The 23,631-nt window shown below is 48.6% G+C and overlaps 1 protein-coding gene across 2 annotated transcripts in view; it reads right to left on the minus strand.

Moving 5' to 3' along the window:
* Positions 1–1,292: 1,292 nt before the first annotated feature.
* LOC148442268 (HHIP-like protein 2) overlaps positions 1,293–23,631 on the minus strand; it is a 77,236-nt gene continuing 54,897 nt past the window's right edge. The window contains exons 9-10 of one of the 2 annotated variants that reach the window (XM_088464103.1): positions 6,604–7,281; positions 1,293–2,505 (exon numbers count right to left, since the gene is read on the minus strand). In XM_088464103.1, coding sequence (XP_088320229.1) covers positions 2,264–2,505; positions 6,604–7,281 — 920 coding nt within the window. In that variant the 3' untranslated portion in view covers positions 1,293–2,263. Of the gene's footprint in view, positions 2,506–6,556; positions 7,282–23,631 lie in introns of both variants that reach the window. The other variant, XM_088464104.1, reaches the window with a different exon arrangement.

Genomic DNA, 23,631 nt, shown 5'->3' on the forward strand with positions numbered 1-23,631 from the left:
GTGCTATTTACAGTTAATTGCTTTTGACAAAGCTATTCAAATGATACATATATTTTTCCCCATATGTCCCTTTATTAACTCCCTTATAGAACCCCCTTTTCCCTTCCACGTCACCCATTTTAGGTTATTATTGCTTATGGAGCCAGCAGGCATTTATAAATTATTATTTATTATGGAGGCACTCCTATTTTATTATTTTACACCAGAGGGCATTCTTTTTTTTATTATTATTTATTATCATTTATTAATAGGTGCACCAATATTTTTATTTTTTTTTCCACTAGAGACAACAGTGTTTATTTTATTACTACCTTTGCACTATTATTTATATTCTTAAATCTGGAGGTGCCACTATTTATTTTATTTTGAACGGAGGGCACTATAACTGCATTTACTACTTGGTAATGTGGTGACAGGGATACCAGGTTTTTGTTTGTTTTTTAAAGATGGGAAGAACATTTGAAGTGCAGATTTGTTATACTCTCTAGGTGTCAGGAGTTTAATCATTTGTACAGACTATCCCTTAGAGCACAGTTGCCGACTTTCTGGCTGCTACTTCCGGGATGGAGCAGCCAGATCGGCAGGGCAGAGGGGGGCTTGGCCGAAAAAGGCGGTGTGTCTGGGCGGTTGCCTGACGTTTGTAGGCATCACGGGGGCGTGGTCACGTGAGCGCGTCATTTTGGCCCCGCCCCCGCTACACAATGCCTATAATACAGGCATTATAAGGCAGGGGGCGGGGCCAAAATGATGCGAATCGCGTCACTGGTTGCCCTCCCAACGGGGGTTAGGAGTAAATTGCGGGGGATGTCGGTGGGGATCGGCAGCCGCCGGGAGGCTTGCCTGCCTTTCCGGGGGGGCGGGAGCTGCACCCGATTATCGGGAGGCTCCCGCCCAAATCGGTATGGTAGGTAACCCTGCCTTAGAGCAGTGGTACGCTACCTGGGGTACTAGTACTACCAAGGGAACTCACTGTGACATTCTGGCATACAAAAAATGTTGACGGACAGGGGTATCCAGGTGATAATTAGACACACAGAGAAAGCAGTGTCCTAGGTATCTCTAGTCCCATGTGTCACAGACCAGGACAATGATTTAAAAAAAAAAAAAAAAAGTCGATCTCCGTGTCCCTGAAAGCAGTTGTGGATTATAGTTTATTGTCAATTTAAATATTTTCTGAGATTGTAATGCGAGAAATATCTATATACAATTCAATCTATTCTTATGTCATTTTATTTTTAATATTTTTTTTAAATAAATCTTATTTATAACACATTTATAATTTTATATATATATTTTTTTGCTTCTAAATGTTTTACCCAATTGTAATGACATTCATTACAAATGTATTGCTCTGTACATATTGGAGGAACAAACAGCGCATATTGGCTGCCAGGGGGGTACCCAGGTGGGAAATGATTGGGACTGGTCTAGGCTGGACCCAGGAGGGAAAATTTAGTGATTTAGTGTTTCTTCTTTTATTTAAGTTTGTTAGGTCGAGCACAGTACTCCCCCCAAGGACTCCACAAGAAAACAGCAGAGTAAAACTATATTATTTTGGATCTGGCTTTACCACGTGTATTGGCCTAAACGGATCTGGTCTGGCAGAACCCTATGTGGTTTATAGGCTGGCAAACTGGCACACATCACATCTGGTTGTAAGTTTTCAACCTTCAAAGCACTGGATTGTAAATCCTGTTTTTAAATGGTCCCTTAAATAGTACACACAATGCATGTTGTTCAAGGGTATATTGGCGAATACCAAATAATTATATTGTTTTACAGTAAATTGAGTCTTTCACTCGTCCTTTTGATTTTTGCTTTCCTTACGTGATGAAAACGCTAAGTTGCTTTCTCCCGAAGACGGCAAAGAGGGCTTGGAGGTCGGCCTTGTTTTCTTCTTCTTCTTGTTTTTGGTCTCCTTTGAGGCGATTTTTAAGCCCTCATCTTTTGCTTTGCTCCTTATGGTAACCTTTGGCTTTTTTTCCTGGGACACAGATTGCTTTGATTTATTTACATCTTTTACATTTAGTTTGGGAGGTTTACTAGGCTTTGGCCTCTTAGTGGGCTTGGTGAGCAAGGCTTTTTCTAAGCCAGTCTTAGATTGTTTTGAGTTTTTAACTTTTACATTTAGCTTTGGATGTTTAGTAGACTTTGGTTTCTTTGTCAGCTTACTGGGTGAAGACTTTTTTAGGCTCGTCTCTGTGGTTCTGGCCTCAGGTGGCCACATACTCTTCTCTATTGGAAGTTTATAGCTGAAAGTGGTTCAAGCTGGAGTTGAGATGGGTCTTTTTGGAGTAGTCGTCTTGATGGGGGATCTCGTTGACCGCATACTCTTGTCTGTTGAAAGGTTATGGCTGAAAGTGGTTGAAGCTGGAGTTGAGATGGGTCTTTTCGGAGTAGTCGTCTTGACAGGGGCTTTCGTTGTAGTCCATGGTGTTTTTTTTGGAACCTTAACAGGTTTCTTCACAGAGTTAATTTCCTCATTGAGGATTTCGAGAACAGTTTCTGGAAGACAATGAAAGGTCAATGTCAGTGTCGGTCTATAAATAAAAATAACCACAGGTCTGTATGGATTATGATTTTGGTTGTTTCTTCCATCTAGTGAAAGGTTATTGTCATAGTATCCTAACTGGAACATTAAAATCATAATAAATACTATCATTGGTGGCTCCTATCTTGGGTGGCCGGGCACGGTGGAGTGTCTGTAAATGGGCGCAATCCTGCACTTGCAAAAAAAAAATCAAGAACCCGGCCTTGGTAGGACTACTGTAATAATAGGGGAGTGGTGCTCTGTGCCATGACAGTCTGGACTGGTGAGAAGACACCTCCAACGGGACTGCCTGTCCAGCATGTGATTGGCATAAAGCACTTCCAATGGGATGCCACTGGCACTGTCAGGCAGTCACTGGAAAGGCAGCAGCCTGCAGATCCTAGGTAGCATCTGCCGCTGGCACGAAACGTCCTGGTCTTCCTGGAAGAGTCACAACCAATACTACTCTCTCAAAATACTTAATTCAACGCCTCATACTTTTAACTCCTGATGCAACCAAACTAACAGAGCCCTGTTACTGCTGATATCGGAATTGGTGCATTTTATGGCAGGAACAAAGTACAGGTCCCGGATTTTCTTTCTAGAAGGATAGTAGCCCTAAGCAGACAGCCTTCCAGTAAGACCATTGTTAGGCAAGTTGAAAGCATGGAACTTCATATGTCCTATGTACTCACACTGGGAATGTCAGAATGTACATTTGTGAGTGTTACACAGGGTCACAATATACATTATGGGGTCGATTCAATGAAAGAGTTGGGTACGCGATATCGGCGCACGCAATGCCGGTGGTTGGAATCCTGGTACCGGAATCCCTATGATTTATCCCTTCCCCTAACCCACCTTTCCTGCAGCCTAGCCCTCCCACCCGCAGCCTAACCCTAACCATCCCCCTGCAGCCTAACCCAAACCCTCCCTTCCCACAGCTTAACCCTAACCCCCCCACAGTATAACCCTATCCCTCACCCTGCAGCTTAACCCTAACCCTATCCCTCCTCCTGCAGCCTAACTCAAACCCTCCCCTGCAGCCTAATACTCCCCTCCCCTCCCTCAGCCTACTCCTCCTCTGCCATAGCCTAACCCTATCCATCCCCCCGCAGCCTAACCCTAACCCGCCCCCCCTCCGCCTAACCCTATCCCTCCCCCTCCGCCTAACCCTCCCCTCCCACAGCCTAGCCCTATCCCTCCCTCCACAGCCTAAACCTCCCCTCTCACAGCCTAACCCTCCCCTCCCACAGCCTAACCCTAAGCCTCCCTCCCACAGCCTAACCCTCCCCTCCCACAGGCTAACCCTATCCCTCCCTCCGCAGCCTAAACCTCCCCTCCCACAGCCTAACCCTCCCACAGCTTAACCCTATCCCTCTCCACGCAGCCTAACTCTATCCCACCTTCCGCAGCCTAAACCTCCCCTCTCACAGCCTAACCCTCCCACAGCCTAACCCTATCCCTATCCATGCAGCCTAACCCTCCCCTCTCACAGCCTAACCCTCCCACAGCCTAACCCTATAACTCCCTCCGCAGCCTAACCATCCCATCCCACAGCCTAACCCTATCCCTCCCTCCGCAGCCTAACCCTCCCCTCCCGCAGTTTAACCCTGACCCTCCCCCTAGTGTCTAACCCTTATACTTACCATGGGGATCAAAGTGGGAAGAATTCTTGAGCAGGAATTCTGATGCCTGTCAGGATTCCGCCGGCAGAATTATGAGCGCTGGCATTCTGTGCGCCGGGATGCCAACTACATTCCCAATTAAGAGCTACTTTGCGAAAGGGAGCTTGTATCGTGAAACACTCAAACATCACGTGAGGTTGCGCAGTCGAGAAATGCAAGATTCAATTGGAAATGCCAATTTGCGGGACTCATGGTGACCTTTCTACAAAAAGCGACCTGGGAAAAGTGCATGAAAAAGTAAGGAGACCATCCTGGATCCCAAAAAAGTGACCATAAGGAAAGTGCAGGAGGTTCTTAAAAGGTGTCACATGGCTTATTTTTGCACTTTTTATAAATGGTAGAAAAATAATAGCAAGAAAATGTTTCTCAGCAAATGAAAATTAGTCCTATACAGAAAATGTAAATAGATTTTTCAGTGTTTTAATAACCTATTTTAAAAAAGGTAAAAAAAAAGCTTTTTAGCTATCATCATTTACACCTCTATATACCTGTCCCACATCATTTACACCTCTGTATACCTGTCCCACATCATTTACACCTCCACATACCTGTCCCACATCATTTACACCTCTATATACCTATCCCACATCATTTACACCTCCTCATACCTGTCCCACATAATTTACACCTCTACATACCTACCCTACATCATTTACACCTCCTCATACCTGTCCCACATCATTTACACCTCCCCATACTTGTCCCACATCATTTACACCTCCCCATACCTGTCCCACATCATTTACACCTTCCCATACCTGTCCCACATCACTTACACCTCCTCATCCCTGTCCCACATCATTTACACCTCTATATACCTGTCCCACATCATTTACACCTTCACATACCTGTCCTACATAATTTACACCTCCACATACCTGTCCATCATCATTTACACCTCCCACATCATTTACACCTCCACATATCTGTCCCACATCATTTACACCTCCACATACCTGTCCCACATCATTATACATATATTTTTCCCTATATGTCCCTTTATTAACTCCCTTAAAGAACGCCCTTTTCCCTTCCACATCACCCATTTTAGGTTAGTATTGCTTATGGAGCCAGCAGGCATTTATAAATTATTATTTATTATGGAGGCAGTCCTTTTTTATTATTTTACACCAGAGGGTTTTTTTATTATTATTTATTATCATTTAGTAATAGGTGCACCAATATTAATTGTTTTTCTACTAGAGACAACAGTGTTTATTTTATTACTACATTTGCACTGTTATTTATATTCTTAAATCTGGAAGTGCCACTATTTATTTTATTTTGAACTTAGGGCACTATAACTGCATTTACTACTTGGTAATGTTATTTTTATGGTTACAGGGATACCAGGTTTTTTTTTTTGTTTGTTTTTTAAAGATGGGAAGAACATTTGAAGTGCAGATTTGTTATACTCTCTAGATGTCAGGAGTTTAATCATTTGTACAGACTATCCCTTAGAGCAGTGGTACACTACGTGGGGTACTAGTACTACCAAGGGTACTCACTGTGACATTCTGGTATACAAAAAAATTTGACGGACAGGGGTATCCAGGTGATAATTAGACACACAGAGAAAGCAGTATCCTAGGTATCTCTAGTCCCATGTGTCACAGACCAGGACAATGATCCCCTTGTCCCTGAAAGTAGTTGTGGACTATAGTTTATTGTCAATTTAAATATTTTCTGAGATTGTAATGCGAGAAATATCTATTTACAAATCAATCTATTCTTGTGTCATTTTATTTTTAATATTTTTTTTAAATAAATCTTATTTATAACACATTTATTATTATTATATTATATATATATATATATATATATATATATATATATATATATTTTTTTTTTTAATATTTGCTTCTAAATGTTTTACCCTATTGTAATGACATTCATTACAAATGTATTGCTCTGTACATATTGGAGGAACAAACAGCGCGTATTGGCTGCCAGGGGGGTACCCAGGTGGGAAATGATTGGGACTGGTCTAGGCTGGACCCAGGAGGGAAAATTTAGTGATTGTATTTTTTCTTTTATTTAATTTTGTTAGGTCGAGCACAGTACTCCCCCCAAGGACTCCACAAGAAAACAGCAGAGTAAAACTATATTATTTTGGATCTGGCTTTACCACGTGTATTGGCCTAAACGGATATGGTCTGGCAGAACCCTATGTGGTTTATAGGCTGGCAAACTGGCACACATCACATCTGGTTATAAGTTTTCAACCTTCAAAGCACTGGATTGTAAATCCTGTTTTTAAATGGTCCCTTAAATAGTACACACAATGCATGTTGTTCAAGGGTATATTGGCGAATACCAAATAATTATATTGTTTTACAGTAAATTGAGTCTTTCACTCGTCCTTTTGATTTTTGCTTTCCTTACGTGATGAAAACGCTAAGTTGCTTTCTCCCGAAGACGGCAAAGAGGGCTTGGAGGTCGGCCTTGTTTTCTTCTTGTTCTTGTTTTTGGTCTCCTTTGAGGCGATTTTTAAGCCCTCATCTTTTGCTTTGCTCCTTATGGTAACCTTTGGATTTTTTTCCTGGGACACAGATTGCTTTGATTTATTTACTTCTTTTACATTTAGTTTGGGAGGTTTACTAGGCTTAGGCTTCTTAGTGGGCTTGGTGAGTGAGGCTTTTTCTAAGCCAGTCTCAGATTGTTTTGAGTTTTTAACTGTTACATTTAGCTTTGGACGTTTGGCAGACTTTGGTTTCTTTGTCGGCTTACTGGGTAAAGGCTTTTTTAGGTTCGTCTCTGTGGTTCTGGCCTCAGGTGGCCACATACTCTTCTCTATTGGAAGTTTATAGCTAAAAGTGGTTGGAGCTGGAGTTGAGATGGGTCTTTTTAGAGTAGTCGTCTTGATGGGGGATCTCGTTGACCATGTACTATTGTCTGTTGAAAGGTTATAGCTGAAAGTGGTTAAAGCCGGAGTTGAGATGGGTCTTTTCAGAGTAGTCGTCTTGACGGGGGCTTTCGTTGTAGTCCTTGGTGGTTTTTTTGGAACCTTAACGGGTTTCTTCACAAAGTTAATTTCCTCATTGAGGATTTCGAGAACAGTTTCTGGAAGACAATGAAAGTCAATGTCAGTGTCAGTCTATAAATAAAAATAACCACAGATCTGTATGGATTATGATTTTGGTTGTTTCTTCCATCTAGTCAAAGGTTATTGTCATAGTATCCTAACTGGAACATTAAAATCATAATAAATACTATCATTGGTGGCTCCTATCTTGGGTGGCCGGGCACGGTGGAGTGTCTGTAAATGGGCGCAATCCTGCACTCGCGAAAAAAAGCAAGAACCCGGCCTTGGTAGGACTGCTGTAATAATAGGGGAGTGGTGCTCTGTGCCATGACAGTCTGGACTGGTGAGAAGACACCTCCAACGGGACTGCCTGTCCAGCATGTGATTGGCATAAAGCACTTCCAATGGGATGCCACTGGCACTGTCAGGCAGTCACTAGAAAGGCAGCAGCCTGCAGATCCTAGGTAGCATCTGCCGCTGGCACGAAACATCCTGGTCTTCCTGGAAGAGTCACAACCAATATTACTCTCTCAAAATACTTATTTCAACTCCTCATACTTTTAACTCCTGATGCAACCAAACTAACAGAGCCCTGTTACTGCTGATATCGGAATTGGTGCATTTTATGGCAGGAACAAAGTACAGGTCCCGGATTTTCTTTCTAGAAGGATAGTAGCCCTAAGGAGACAGCCTTCCAGTAAGAACATTGTTAGGCAAGTTGAAAGCATGGAACTTCATATGTCCTATGTACTCACACTGGGAATGTCAGAATGTACATTTGTGAGTGTTACACAGGGTCACAATATATATTATGGGGTCAATTCAATGAAAGAGTTGGGTACGCGATATCAGCACACACAATGCCGGTGGATGGAATCCGGGTGCCGGAATCCCTATGATTTATCCCTTCCCCTAACCCACCTTTCCTGCAGCCTAACCCTAACCCTACTAGAGCCTAACACTAACCCTCCCCTCCCTCAGCCTAATCCTCTCCTCCCGCAGCCTAACCCTATCCCACCCCCTACAGCCTAACCCTCCCCTCCCACAGCCTAACCCTCCCCTCCCACAGCCTAACCCTAACCCTCCCCTCCCTGAGCCTAACCCTCCTCTCCCACAGCCTAACCCTCCCCTCCCTCAGCTTAACCCTTCTGTCCCACAGCCTAACCCTATCCCTCCACCGGCAGCCTAACCCTCCCCTCCCACAGCCTAACCCTACCCTCCTGCAGCCTAACTCTATCCTTCCCCCTACAGCCTAACCCTCCTCTCCCACAGCCTAACCCTCCCCTCCCTGAGCCTAACCCTCCTCTCCCACAGCCTAACCCTCCCCTCTCTCAGCTTAACCCTTCTGTCCCACAGCCTAACCCTATCCCTCCACCGGCAGCCTAACCCTCCCCTTCCACAACCTAACCCTACCCTCCTGCAGCCTAACCCTCCCGCTAGTGCCTATCCCTAATACTTACTGTGGGGATCAAAATGGCCAGAATTATTGAGCGGGAAATGCCAATTTGCGGGACTCATGGTGACCTTTCTACAAAAAGTGACCTGGGATAAGTGCATGAAAAAGTAGGGAGACCATCCTGGATCCTAAAAAAGTGGCCATACGGAAAGTACAGGAGGTTCTTTAAAGGTGTCACATGGCTTATTTTTACACTTTTTATAAATGGTAGAAAAATAATAGCAAGCAAATGTTTCTCAGCAAATGAAAATTAGTCCTATATTTTAGGTAACAAAAAATGTAAATAGATTTTTCAGTGTTTTAATAACATGTTTTAAAAAGTTGGAAAAAAATGCTTTTTAGCTTTCATCATTTATACCTCTATATACCTGGTCCACATAATTTACACCTCCTCATACCTGTCCCACATCATTTATACCTCCACATACCTGTCCCCCATCATTTACACCTCCCCATATCTGTCCCACATCAATTACACCTCCAAATACCTGTCCCACATCATTTGCACCTACACATACCTGTCCCACATCATTTACACCTTCACATACCTGTCCCACATCACTTACACCTCCCCATGCCTGTCCCACAACATTTACACCTCCACATACCTGTCCGCCATCATTTACACCTCCTCATACCTGTCCCACATCATTGACACCTCCTCATACCTGTCCCACATCATTTATACCTCCTCATACCTGTCCCACATAATTTACACCTCCACATAGCTGTCCCACATCATTTACACCTCCACATAGCTGTCCCACATCATTTACACCTCCACATACCTATCCCACATCATCTACACCTCCACATACCTGTACCACATCATTTATACCTCCACATACCTGTCCCCCATCATTTACACCTCCCCATATCTGTCCCACATCAATTACACCTCCAAATACCTGTCCCACATCATTTGCACCTTCACATACCTGTCCCACATCATTTACACCTTCACATACCTGTCCCACATCACTTACACCTCCCCATGCCTGTCCCACAACATTTACACCTCCACATACCTGTCCGCCATCATTTACACCTCCTCATACCTGTCCCACATCATTTACACCTCCTCATACCTGTCCCACATCATTTATACCTCCTCATACCTGTCCCACATCATTTACACCTCCTCATGCCTGTCCCACATCATTTACACCTCCTCTTACCTGTCCCACATCATTTACACCTTCCCATACCTGTCCCACATCACTTACACCTCCTCATCCCTGTCCCACATCATTTACACCTCCAAATACCTGTCTCACATCATTTACACCTCCTCATACCTGTCGAACATCATTTACACCTCCTCATACCTGTCGAACATCATTTACACCTCCTCATACCTGTCCCACATCATTTATACCTCTTCATACCTGTCCCACATCATTTACACCTCCACATATCTGTCCCACATCATTTACACCTCCTCATACCTGTCCCACATCATTTACACCTCCACATACTTGTCCCACATCATTTATACCTCCTCAAACCTGTCCCACATCATTTATACACCTCATACCTGTCCCACATCATTTATACCTCCTCATACCTGTCCCACATCATTTACACCTCCACGTGCCTGTGTCACATAATTTATACCTCCTCATACCTGTCCCACATCATTTATACCTCCTCATACCCAGGGGCGCCGAGAAGGGGGGGAGTGGGTACAGATTACCCGGGTCGGGCGTCCTGAGGGGTCCGGCGCCGCTCCCCCCTCCCTTCTCTCTCTCACAGTAGCCCAGCACACACTGCCGAGCAGCAGCCACAGCAGTCTCCTTTGCCTGTGGGGAGGGAGCGATCACACTGATCGCACCCCCCTTGGATTCGCGCCAGGCTGAGGGGCTTACAGCGACCCCCCCCCAGCGTGCAGCTTTTTCTTTTGCTCGAGGGGGCATGGCCATGCCTACCGCGATTAGACCACACTTCCTCTGTACCTGCGCCCGCTGCAGCTCTCTACGGCCCTGCTCATAACTGTCCCACATAATTTACACCTCCACATACCTGTCCCACATCATTTACATCTCATACCTGTCCCACATCATTTACACCTCCACATACCTGCCCCACATCATTTACACCTCCACATACCTGTCCCACATCATTTACACCTCCTCATACCTGTCCCCCATCATTTACACCTCCACATACCTGTCCCACATCATTTACACCTCTACACACCTGTCCCCCATCATTTACACCCCCACAAACCTGTCCCCCATCACTTACACCTCCACATACCTGTCCTACATAATTTACACCTCTACAAAAGTGGTCAAAGGTCGCGATGGTGGACGGCACTGTGCGGCCGGCCAGCTGAGTAAGCCTCAGCTTATTCAGGCAGGCCAGCTTGCAAACCCAGCAGACTGTGGATGTCCATGCAGTCCCTGGGCTAGCCACTCCCGGATAATGGGTCCGCTCCGCCCCTTTAATGCCTCTGCCTGTCAATCAGGCAGAGGCATTCAAGGGCTTGCGTGTGCGTCTTAGCAGGACCCATTATGCACATTGGCAAAATGGGTCCTGCATACGCGCAGATTTCCGATAATCGTGAATCTGCGTTCAGCAGTGTACTTGCGTGCACTGCTGATTCAGGCCCTACTGTATATTAATTTTGGTCCCTCTACTTAAGGCAGTCAGGTGTAAATGCAGGGCCGGACTGGGGCTAAAAATAGGCCCTGGAATTTAAAGCACACAGGCCCACCTTGCGTCAGCATCTGACTCCTCCCCTTACTACTCCTGACTCCGCCCATTTCTTAGCAGTGCTCAGGATTCCATGACTAAGCCATAAGGCAAAATGCGCATCGGATGATGCCAGGGGGAGCCCCACGCACTTGCTCTTACCTCATTATATCATAAAGCAGACGCTATTTAACTAACAGTGATTGATTGTATGTGGTCATTCAAGCGGATGCTTTACATTCTAAGCACTGCTGGATTACTGTACCACAAGTATATTCTATGCTCTAATGCAATGTGGACAGTTACTCACAAGTGGTTCCCACTAACTGCGTTTATATGACAAGCGCAGACTGTCGCTACAACAGCTGAATGTCGCTGATATACTAAATGATAAAACCTGTGTTTCTATTTACCTCAGTCTTTCACTAATAGCTGGCAATTAATATATACTGTTGTTATAAACAATTATAGGAGTATTAACATTATACTTGAGGAGGTTAACAATGTTGTAACACAGAGGAACAGCAATTCATAAACAGCCAACAGTAATACAAGTGCTATGCTAGAGACGCTGGGCCTGATTCAGAGCCGGTCGCTATTTGCGGTCGTTCGTTCAAAAAAAAGGGGCTGGCTATTCAAATGAACCGTTCGGTCTTTGCGGTCTGTTCACGCCTCTAGGTCTGAACCAGCGAACAAAACTTGCGGTCGTTTTTGGGGAAACTACGCCCCCTGGCCGCTCGCATCCTACGTCATGTCCGCTATTTATTAGATTAATCGAGTACATCGACCAGCGTATGAGCTGCTCGCTATTCTTGTGGTTGGTTTTTGCTACCACAATTTTGCAAGCAGTTCTGGCTATAAAATAACCCAGTGACGTGGTCAATGACGCTGCTGTATTAATTATGCACACCCATAAAACGCCCGTTTTGACCTTTAAGCACGCCTGCGATCGGATCTCCACTCCCCGTTTTCAAGCACCTTCCCCAGTTACCACCCACATACGCCTCATTCTGTCACTCAAATTAGCAGGCATTCGCTATTTTGCGAGCACATGAATTTCGGCCGCACTGACTGGTTCGCGCATGCGTATAACGATCCGTACGCATGCGCAGTTGGGCAAACATCGCTTGGAGCGAACGAGCGGCCGCTTACGAGCTGCTCTGAATCAGGCCCGCTATCTGACTGACAGTGATTGATTGCATGTGCTCATACAAGCGGATGGTATATAATTCAAGCACTGCCGGATTATTATACCACAAGCGTATTCTATGTTCTAATGCAATATACAGTCACCTATACACAGCTTCCACTAACTGTGTGTATGTGACAAGTGCAGACTGTTACTACAGCAGCTGGATGCTGCCAATATATTAAAAAACAAACTCTGGGCCTGACTCAGACCCGGTCGCGAGCGCTGAACGCTCGCAACCGGGTCGATGTTTGGCCACTGGGCATGCGCATGACGGAACCGGCTCTGTCGTGCGCATGCGCAAGACCCGGTTAGCGACGGGTGCTCCGTCACTCTGGGTCTCGCACCAAAGGGGGCGAGCTGTCGATGGTGAGTGACAGCTCACCCCGTTTGGTGGGCGGACCGGGGGGGTGGCCGGCCAAACGGAGACGTTCCCAACAGAACGCTTGCCGTTTGGGGGCGGCCCCACTGACATCACCAGTGATGTCAGTGGGAGAGCTTCCGGCTCTATTAGAGCCAGAGGCTCTCTGGGGCTTGCGGCCATGAGACCCTACCACAAGGGTCTTGTCGCAAGCCCGATGGTCGCAATGGTCACCCACAGCTATGCGAACGGCCAGGAGGCCGCTCCAAAAAAAAAAAAATGCCCTGATTCAGAGCGACTCGCTCTGTCAGAGCGTCCGGCTCTGGGCCTCTGTGTTTATATCTACCTCTGTGTAGTCAGTCTGTTCTAGACTAATATATCAGTATTAACATGAAACTTTCTATCGTCAGATGATAGATGTGACCCATAAACTTAAACTAAACTTAACTAAAATAAACACACGAGACCAAGTTATGCCGTTGATAAAATAAATGGTCAGCTTTATTTAGTTACAATGGTAGGTATGGCGGCAGGAGAAAGAACGGCAAACAAGCAGCGTCCACTTGTTTTATGGCAAAAAGATATCACACACCCTTGTAACTTGCAGGGTTTAACACAAGAGTAACCCGTGAAACCCTGCAGTGTGAACGGGCCGCTCCGAGTCACGACGACTTGGAGCGCGCCGCATGCCAGCCGATTGGTCTGGCTTCAGTGGCGCTTGCAAATGACGTCATCTCCAAGCGTCCACTTCAACGCCGGAAAAGCCAGGTCTGCAGATCCGGCTCCGGTGTGAACGGCACCGACTGGGGAATATCCTGGGTCGGCGCTGGCTAAATTCTGGGTTTGATCTGGATTGGAAGACCCGGAATTTAGGTGTAAAAGTGGTAAGACAGAAAATTGTATAGTGGATGGCCAGATTTAGACTATGCCTCTCTGAATATACAACAATCATTGGTGTAAAGAGTGTCATTCCAATACTGAAGAACTGATCAGAAGCTGCTATTAGCTGTGAACTATCGTATTTGCAACATCTCAATTGAACATAATGGGCCAAATGTAATAGGGTGGCAGTTTTGGTAAACTGCGAGTTTTGTGCTAAACTCACAATTTTTCACAACTCTCCAATGTAATGTTGACCAAGTGCGCATGCACGAGACGTGAATAACGACGGCCAAGCCGTCGTTATGGGTCTCGCACCAAAGGGGGCCTGCTGTCGATGGTGAGTGACAGCACGCCCCCATTAGTGGGTGTGCCAGGGGCGTGGCTGCCCAGACGGAGGCGTTCCCATGGGAACGCCTACCGTCTGGGGCCGGCCCCACTGACATCACTAGTGATGTCAGTGGGGGTGCTTTTGGCTCTGACAGAGCCAAAAGCACTCCAGGGCTTGCGGCAACGAGACCCTACCGCAAGGGTCTCGTCGCAAGCCCGATGGTCGTGATGGTCTTGACCATCGCAACCATCATTTTGGCCGCTCGCTATAGCTGTGGGTGGTCACCGACAGCTATGCAAGCGGCCAGGAGGCCGCTCTTAAATTCAGAGGGACGGCCCTGATTCAGAGCGAGCGCTCTGTCAGAGCGTCCGGCTCTGAATCAGGGCCTCAGTTCACTAAATCTCGCATTTTTCAGAGTTACTAAAAATCCCCATTCTCAAACTCGCATCCAGATGTTTTCACCATTGAAAACAGTCAACTCGCCCAATGTAATAGGGTGTCTGTTTTAGACTCGCAAAAAAAAAAGATAACCAAAAGTCCCCAAATAATAGACCTGCTTCAGGCTAGCGAGTACATCCTGAGCAGGTCAGATAAACACAGAAACATGCACATGTCCATGACATGCGTGCATGTTTCTGTGTAAAAGGTTTTAAATTATAAAAAAAATGACGTGCACTCCCTCCCCAAAAACATAAAAAGCCCCGGGCTTTATAAAGCCTGTCCTGGTTCTAAAAATACAGGGGCCAAAATGCGTAGGGGGCCCCTGTATATTAAGAACCATCACAGGGCTTTGTTGAGCTGGTCCTGGTTCTGGAAAATCAGGGGACACAACGAGTAGGGGTCCCCTGAATAATCCAAAACAAGCACCGAACTCTTTCTAGCAGGGGGGATAATGCCACAGCCAGGGAAAACCCCAATAAAGGGGTCCCCCTCTCCAGAGCACTGCAGGCCTAGCCTGATAGCCCGGGGCTATCCCCGGCACCCTAGGGCGGTGAGTGCCGGTTTGATAGTGTTAGTGTTTTGTGTAAAATAACAAGAGATATGGTAAGAACTTACCTTTGTTATCTCTGTTTCTACGAAGTCCATAGGGTCCACAGGGTGACCTTGGGGTATAGCTGGATCCTGGATCCTCGGGCACCACGGAGTTAAAGCTTTCAGCTGCTCCCAGGATGCACTTGGGTCCAACCTCCCCTATACCCCGCCCCCGAGCCACAGGCACCTCAGTTGGTAAGCAGCCCAGGCCGGAGGAGGAGACGAAACAGAGAGAAGGAAGACTGGAACACACAAGAACCATACTCACAGAAATGGGAGACGGAAAACCGGTGACCAGTCACACAGCCCATATGAAGCCAGGTGCGTCAGGGCGGGTGCCCTGTGGACCCTATGGACTTCGTAGAAACAGAGATAACAAAGGTAAGTTCTTACCATATCTCTTGTTTTCTACTTCAGGGTCCATAGGGGTCCACAGGGTGACCTTGGGGATGTCCCAAAGCAGTCCAACTAAGGGCGGGGACGCTCCTTTGCTGATAGGAGAACCCGGCGCCCAAAGGATGCATCCTGAGAGGCAAAGGTGTCAAACGCATAGAACCTCAAAAAGGTCTGAATGGAAGACCAGGTGGCCGCCTTACAGAGCTGAACAGCAGAGGCGCCACGTCTAGCAGCCCAAGAGGGACGCACAGACCGAGTGGAATGAGCCTTAACAGAGGCTGGAACAGGTAAACCCTCCTGCATATAAGCCTCAATAATAACAGAACGAAGCCAACGGGCTAGAGTCTGTTTGTTGGCAGGCCAACCCCTCTTGTGAAAACCAAAGAGGATAAACAAAGAATCAAACTTCCTCACAGAACTAGTCCGGTCCACATAAACCTGGAGTGCACGGACAACGTCTAAGGAAGTCTCCCCAGCCGAAAGATCAGGCGACTGAAAGGCTGGTACAACAATTTCCTGATTAATGTGGAACCTGGAAACCACCTTAGGCAGGAAATCAGGACGAGTGCGAAGCACCGCTCTGTCCTGATGAAAAATCAGAAAAGGGGGACGACAAGAAAGCGCCCCCAAATCTGAAACCCTCCTGGCAGAAGCAATTGCCAAGAGGAAAACAGTCTTAAAAGTTAGCCACTTGAGCTCCACTGACTCCAAGGGCTCAAAAGGCGGACCCTGTAAGGCCCGAAGAACCACCGCCAAATCCCACGGGGCCACAGGTGGCACAAAGGGAGGCTGGATTCTTAAAACTCCCTGGAAAAAGGTGTGTACGTCCGGCATAGCAGCGATCCTGCGCTGGAACCACACCGACAGAGCAGACACGTGCACCTTCAGTGAGGAAAGACGTAATCCTAAGTCGAAACCCGACTGAAGGAAAGCCAAAATACGCGAAACCCGGAACACCTGGGGATCATATTTTCTGGCCTCACACCACTGAAAGTAAGTGTGCCACACTCTGTGATAGATCCTCGCGGAAGCAGGCTTGCGCGCCCTCAGCATGGTGGTAATAACGGAGCTAGAAAAGCCCCGAGACCTCAGGACGGCTGTCTCAAGAGCCACGCCGTCAAAGATAGTCGACCCAGATCCGGGTGAAGACAGGGCCCCTGAGACAACAGGTCCCGCCGTTGAGGTAGGAGGAACGGAGCGTCGATGGACAAGCTCCGCAGATCGGAGTACCACGGCCTTCTGGGCCACGCTGGGGCCACCAGGATCAGTGTGCCTCCGTCCTGTTTGAACTTGCGCAGGACCCGAGGCAGCAGAGATATCGGAGGGAACAAGTAAGCCAGTTGAAACAGCCATCTCACCGACAGCGCGTCTATCAGACTTGCGCCTGCGTCCCTTGTCCTTGACCCGTACATGGGCAGCCTGTGATTGTGACGGGACGCCATCAGGTCCAGCTCTGGCAGCCCCCACTTGTCCACGAGTAGTTGGAATACCTCTGGATGAAGCGACCAATCCCCGGGATGCACGTCGTAACGGCTGAGGAAGTCTGCCTCCCAATTGAGGACTCCTGGGATGAAAACTGCCGAGAGAGCTGGAAGATAGCGCTCCGCCCAAGCCAGGACGCGGGACACCTCCGACATCGCAGCTCGACTGCGAGCCCCTCCCTGGTGATTGATGTACGCCACCGTGGTGGCGTTGTCTGACTGCACCTGAACAGCCCTTCCGTGAAGAGCGGTGCCGGACGACTGCAGGGCTCTGTATACTGCCCTCAGTTCCAGGATGTTGATGGGAAGAATCGCTTCCTCCGCCGACCAACGACCCTGAAGTGACAAGGAGCCTGTCACCGCCCCCCAACCCCGGAGACTGGCATCTGTCGTGAGCAGAACCCATTCCGGGATCCAAAAGGGGCGCCCGTCTAGGAGATGAGCTGTCTGCAGCCACCAGGCTAGAGACAGACGCACCTCCGAGGACAACATCAGCATCTGAGAGCGGATCCTGTGTGGCAATCCATTCCATTCCGAAAGAATCAGCCCCTGCAGGGGCCTGGAATGGAACTGGGCAAACTCCACCATGTCGAATGCCGACACCATGGACCCCAAAACTCTCATCGCTGAGTGCACCGACACTCTGCCACTGCTCAGACAGCCGTGAATCCGCAGCTGTAAGGAGGAGACCTTCTCTGGAGTCAGAAAAATCCGTTGCTGACGAGAGTCCAGCAGGGCCCCCAAATGAACCATCCGCTGTGATGGGATGAGGGAGGACTTCTTCCAGTTGATCAACCAGCCGTGCGCCTGTAGACAAGCGACCGTCAGGTGGAGATGCTGGATCAGTACCTCCGGGGAGCTTGCCAGCAAGAGGAGGTCATCTAGATACGGTAGCAACCGTATCCCCTGGCTCCGAAGGTGAGCCGCCATGACCGCCATCACCTTGGTAAATACCCTTGGTGCCGTGGAGAGACCAAAGGGTAGAGCCCTGAATTGGTAGTGGTTGTGGAGAATAGCAAACTGCAGAAACTGTTGGTGCGATGTTGCTATAGGCACATGGAGGTAGGCGTCCTGGATATCCAGGGAGACCATATAATCCCCCGGTTCCATCGCCAGAATGATGGAACGCAAAGTTTCCATCCTGAATTTGGGAACCCTGAGAAACCTGTTCAGGGACTTCAAATTGAGTATGGGGCGATGAGAGCCATTGGGTTTCTGCACCAGAAACAGCGTAGAGTAATACTCCATCCCACGTTGAGACTGTGGTACGGGTATAATGACCCCCGCCGTCAGCAAGGCCTCTATGGCTTCCTGAACCTGCAAGGCCTTGGTTTTGTCCTGAGAAGGACTTGTGCAAAAAAACTGGCAAGGCGGCCTGTGCCGAAAAGACAGTGCGTACCCCTGGGAGACCACTTCTCGCACCCAGGCATCCGTGGTGGTATTGTGCCAGCACTGGGCGAATTGAAGAAGTCGGCCTCCCACTCTGGGGTCCCCCAGAGGGAGGCCCGTCCCATCACGCAGAAGGCTTATCTTCTGGCTTGGAAGAAGGGTGCCTAGCACTCCAGGCTTGCTTCTTTGGCTTTGAGGCGGTCTTGGGTGCGGACTGCCTCGGGAAAGACTGACCCTTTGCCCTGCCCTGAACCCGAAAGGAACGAAAGGCCGAGCTCCGGACCTTAGCAGGTGTAGTAGCTGAAGGGAGGAAGGCTGACTTGGATTTCGCCAGGGTATCTACTATTTTGTCCAGGTCCGGACCAAATAGTAATTCTCCATTAAAAGGTAAGGCCTCCAAGCCTTTCTTTGAATCCGCGTCTGCTCTCCAAGACCGCAACCACAAGGATCTACGAGCAGACACTGCTGCCGCCGAAACCCTAGAGGTCAACAGGCTAGCATCCAAAGATGCTTCTCCAATGTAGGAGGCGGCATCTCTCATCTGTCCTAACAATGCCCTCTGGACGTCCGGAGCTTCATCCGTAAACGCGTCCTCAAAGGCGTTGGCCCACCCCTCAATGGCCTTGGCCACCCAGGAGATGGCCATGGACGGCCGGGCTACCGCCCCTGAGAGAGAATAAATAGACTTTAAACAAGTCTCCACCTTCCTGTCCGTAGGATCCTTCAGCGAGGATATAGACGGCAATGGCAAAGTAGCACTCCTGATGAGGCGTGTTACATGGGAATCGACTGCAGGCGGAGTTTCCCATTTCTTACAATACGCCTCCGGGAATGGATAATTGGACGCCAAGCGTTTCTGTGGCAGGAAATGCTTACTGGGTGTCTGCCAGGCCACCGCCATGTGATCAGTCAACTGATCAGACAAGGGGAACACTGCAGAAGTAACCTTAGCTCTTTTAAAACTAGGATACCTCGACTTAGGAGCGGGTGCCTCATCCTCAATCAGAAGAATGGCCCGCACCGCCTTAACCAGAGCCCGCACATTGATGGAAGACTTACTGTCTACCTCCTGGACTGAGGCATCTGAGGCTGAGTCATCCTGCACCTCACCATCGTCCGAGGACCCCTCAGAATCCGGAAGATGCGCAGCCTGCGCCATGACTGAGCGTTTAGACGCCCTGGAGGGCACGTCACTGCGCAACATCGACTGAAAGGCCGAAGATGTTGCCGCCAAATCTTGGACAGTGTGGGAAAGCGCATCCACCCAGGGTGGAGGAGTTGCCACAGGAGCCTGAAACGGCACCACAGCCTGCTGTGCCACAGGGGTGGACTGTATATACATTGGCAACCCTGCATAGGGACCAACAGGCTGAGACCCCGGGGGAGTCTGCAATAATTGTGGGACACCCGGGGAATGGGGGATGGCAGGCTGGGGCAACGCCCTAGTAGGGGTGGCAGTCGGGACCGACAGACGGTCCGCGATGGACACCAGCACCTGGGTAAACATCGCCCACGGTGGCTCCTGCGACATGGGAGGTTTAGACATACCAGGGAGCGCCTGGCACTGTCCGCACAGGCCGTCCTGTGACAAATCCTCCCTATCAACTCCTGCAGAACAGCGCCTGCAGGAGAACAATACCGGAGCCCCGGAGTGCTCAATCTCCTCCTCGGACATGACGTTGGAAGAAAACGTGCGCACTCACCCGTGTGCTGGACAACAGCCCACATTATGGCACCGTGTAGCACACAACTGTATGTGACGGACCTCACGAATACGTGATTTATATAGGTGAGGTCTGTAGAAACACCCTTCCCCCGCACACCTGTAGGGCTTGTAGGAGAAGGAAAGGGATAGGTATAGGCTGACAGTAAGTAGAAAAAAGACACAGACAGGCAGCACTAGCAAAAGTCACATACCATGCAGGAAGATATACTCACTGCACCTTTCCACTACAATCAACCTGCCCAGATTCAGTGTCTGGGAGGGCTATAGTGCTGTGTACACTGTCCTTCTGCAGGGGAGAGGTACACAGGGGGACCGGTCCGCGTGCTCCCTGAGAGTATCCACACTGCCACAGAGAAAATGGCCGCTGGAGACCTCAGAGGAGGAGTGGCCGTGTAGCTGCAGCTCAGCGACGCCAGACTACGAGCTGAAAGGCGCGCTGAGCTGAGGGGAGGAGCCGCTAGACAGGGAAGGCTTCCTCCCCTGGCTAGCATATTAACCCCAGGGCTTGCCGGCATCCCGCTTGCCGCTTAATTAACCCTGGTGGTCTAGTGGTCTGGCGGGGTATGCCTCTGCTGGAGGGGGGGCCCGCCGCCACCGCTAGCGCCCCCGGTCTGTCCCCTAGAACCGGGGGCATGGGACTGCATTTGAAAGGAACCTGCGCACCGCCGCTAATCAGCGGTGCGCGGCTTACCTGATCTCCCCGGCGTCTTCCGGCAGCAGTCCCGGGGGAAACCAGAGTCCTGCTAGTACAGACTCTGGCTTCCCCCGCCGCGATCCCCAGTTCAGTGCTGGCGTCGCGGCGCCAGCAGGGAGAAGGAGCGGCAGCGTGGACGTCTGTACAGACAGCCCAGCGCTGCCGCTCAGTAGAAAAACTGTAGTAAAAAATAAATAAATAAATGTAACTAAGTTAAATAAAAAATTAAAAGCTTTAGGGGGCTGCTCCAGCAGCCCACCCCGCAGGGTGACCCGACTCCGGCCGGGCACCATCTAAAACTGAGGTGCCTGTGGCTTGGGGGCGGGGTATAGGGGGGGTTGGACCCAAGTGCATCCTGGGAGCAGCTGAAAGTGCCCGAGGATCCAGGATCCAGCTATACCCCAAGGTCACCCTGTGGACCCCTATGGACCCTGAAGTAGAAAAAGGGTTAACTATTGTCTTTAGTTGTAGAACCACAAGTACCAGCAAGCCTCCAGCATGCGGGGGATTACGGGCCCGCTGGCACTTGTAGTTCCACAACTAAAGAAATACGTAAAAACACACACACCGTGAAAGTAAAATTTTAATAAAACATACCTGCACACTCACACTCACACATACTCACCTAGTACCCAAAGTAATCCATAGGGGTACCTGAAATAAAATCCATACTCACCTCTCCTATGCGTACTTCACGTCCGCTTCGTTCCCTGTAGGCATCCAAAGGGTTAAAATAACAAACCGATAAAAAAACCATACCATGCCGGACTGAGCAAAGGTATGTGTATGTACACATACCTTTGCTCTGCATAAATGACCAGGGCACACGTGTGCCCCATTGTTGAAGGGGCCGCCAACCAAGTAGCGGGCATCTCCGTCGGAGCAGCTCCCTGATTTGCTGAATGCGGTCAGCCTGTATTCCCCATAGATATCAGTGGTGAGAATTCACCATTAAAGTCTATGTTGGCTCCCACTACATTGTAACCACAAGGTTAATTGAGTTTAATCTTGTGGTTACATCATTGATACATTGTTCAACAAAGCCCTGTGCTGGTTCTTAGTATACAGGAGCCCCCTACACATGTTGGCCCCTGTATTTTTAGAACCAGGACAGGCTTTATAATGCCAGGGGCTGGTTATGCTTTCGGGGAGGGGTTGCACGTCATTTTTTTTTAAAACACACACAGAAGCCATCACGGATCTCACTGATCTGTGATGGCTTCTCTAAAACTCGCACCTTTTAATGCTACTCGCATTAAAAGGTGTCAGTTTACATAGTCCTTAAATATTGAATTTGCGAGTTTCAGTACAAACTCGCACTTTTTAAAAGTGCGAGAAAGTGCAAGTTTGTACTGTTACTAAAACTGACTACCTATTACATTTGGCCCTATGTGTCTAAAGCAGAACTGATACTGTTTATATTCTACTACTTGATGACAGAAACAACATTTAATGGTCTAAATCAGTGGTCTCCAACCCGTAGTTCACAGTGAATCACTGCTCTACAGCAATCACCTGACGTGTTTCCCTGTGGTTCCACCCATGGCGTCTACGCTCCACCCAGCCCAGCTGGAAAATCACACTGACTATGGCCCTGATTCAGAGCCGGACGCTCTGACCAGAGCGCTCGCTCTGAATCAGGGCCCACCTCCATAAATATGGAGCGTCCTCCTGGACGCTCGTATAGCTGTGGGTCACCACCCACAGCCTATACGAGCGTGCAGGATGATGGTAGCGATGGTCTTGACCATCGCGACCATCGCTAGTGCGAGCAGAATCCTGCGGTTGAGTTTCTCAACCGCAAGGCCAGGAGTGATTTTGGCTCTATCAGAGCCAAAATCACTCCCACTGACATCACTAGTGATGTCAGTGGGGCCGGCTTCTGACGGTAGGCGTTCCCTTGGGAACGCCTCCATCTGGCAGGCACGCCCACCAAAGGGGGCGTGCTGTCAATCAACATCGACAGCACACCCCCTTTGATCAGACACAAGGAGCGAAGGAAAGTCCTTCGCTCATCTCGTCTCGCGCATGCGCACAACAGAGCTCCCTCCGTCGTGCGCATGCGCAGTGCACACCATCGACCCACTTGCGAGCGGACAGCCGCTCGCGAGTGGGTCTGAATCAGGCCCTATATCTTTTGCTCCTCAACTGCACGTACCTCCTTGGAGCCGGTAATTAACAGTGAAATGTGCCTCTGCTTAAATTTTATTTGCAAACTACAACAATATCACTGTAATAATTAAATGCATTGTTGTTTTCTTTGAAGGTTTCATTTTCATTTTACTAAAGTAGCTCACACCTCAGTTAAGGTTGGTGACCACTGGTCTAAATATTCATTACTTAGTTTACCATTAGGATAAAAACATTTGATTTTCAACTAGACAACACTGTAGTAGTTTGTTCTATTTAACCATTATTACAGTATATATGTAGAGATATATATATATATATACTGTGACACAGTTAGGTTAGGGGGTCCCTCTCCTGGGTAGAGGACTCCTTCCTTACACACACACACAGCAGCAGGGAAGCAGCACACCTGATGTTGATCGACAGCTCGCCCCATTTTGTAGGCCTGGCGTGGCTTCACAAACGGAGGCGTTCCCATGCGAACGCCTGCCGTTTGTGGGCGGCCCTACTGACATCACTAGTGATGTCAGTAGGTGGACTTCCTGCTCTAATAGTGCAGGAAGTCCACTTGGGCTTGGCGCAACGAGACCCTACCGCAAGGGTCTTGTCGCAAGCCCGATGGTCGCA

The sequence above is a fragment of the Taudactylus pleione genome, unplaced genomic scaffold (genome assembly GCF_031769625.1).
Source record: "Taudactylus pleione unplaced genomic scaffold, aTauple2 ptg001579l, whole genome shotgun sequence".
Lineage (NCBI taxonomy): Eukaryota > Metazoa > Chordata > Amphibia > Anura > Myobatrachidae > Taudactylus > Taudactylus pleione.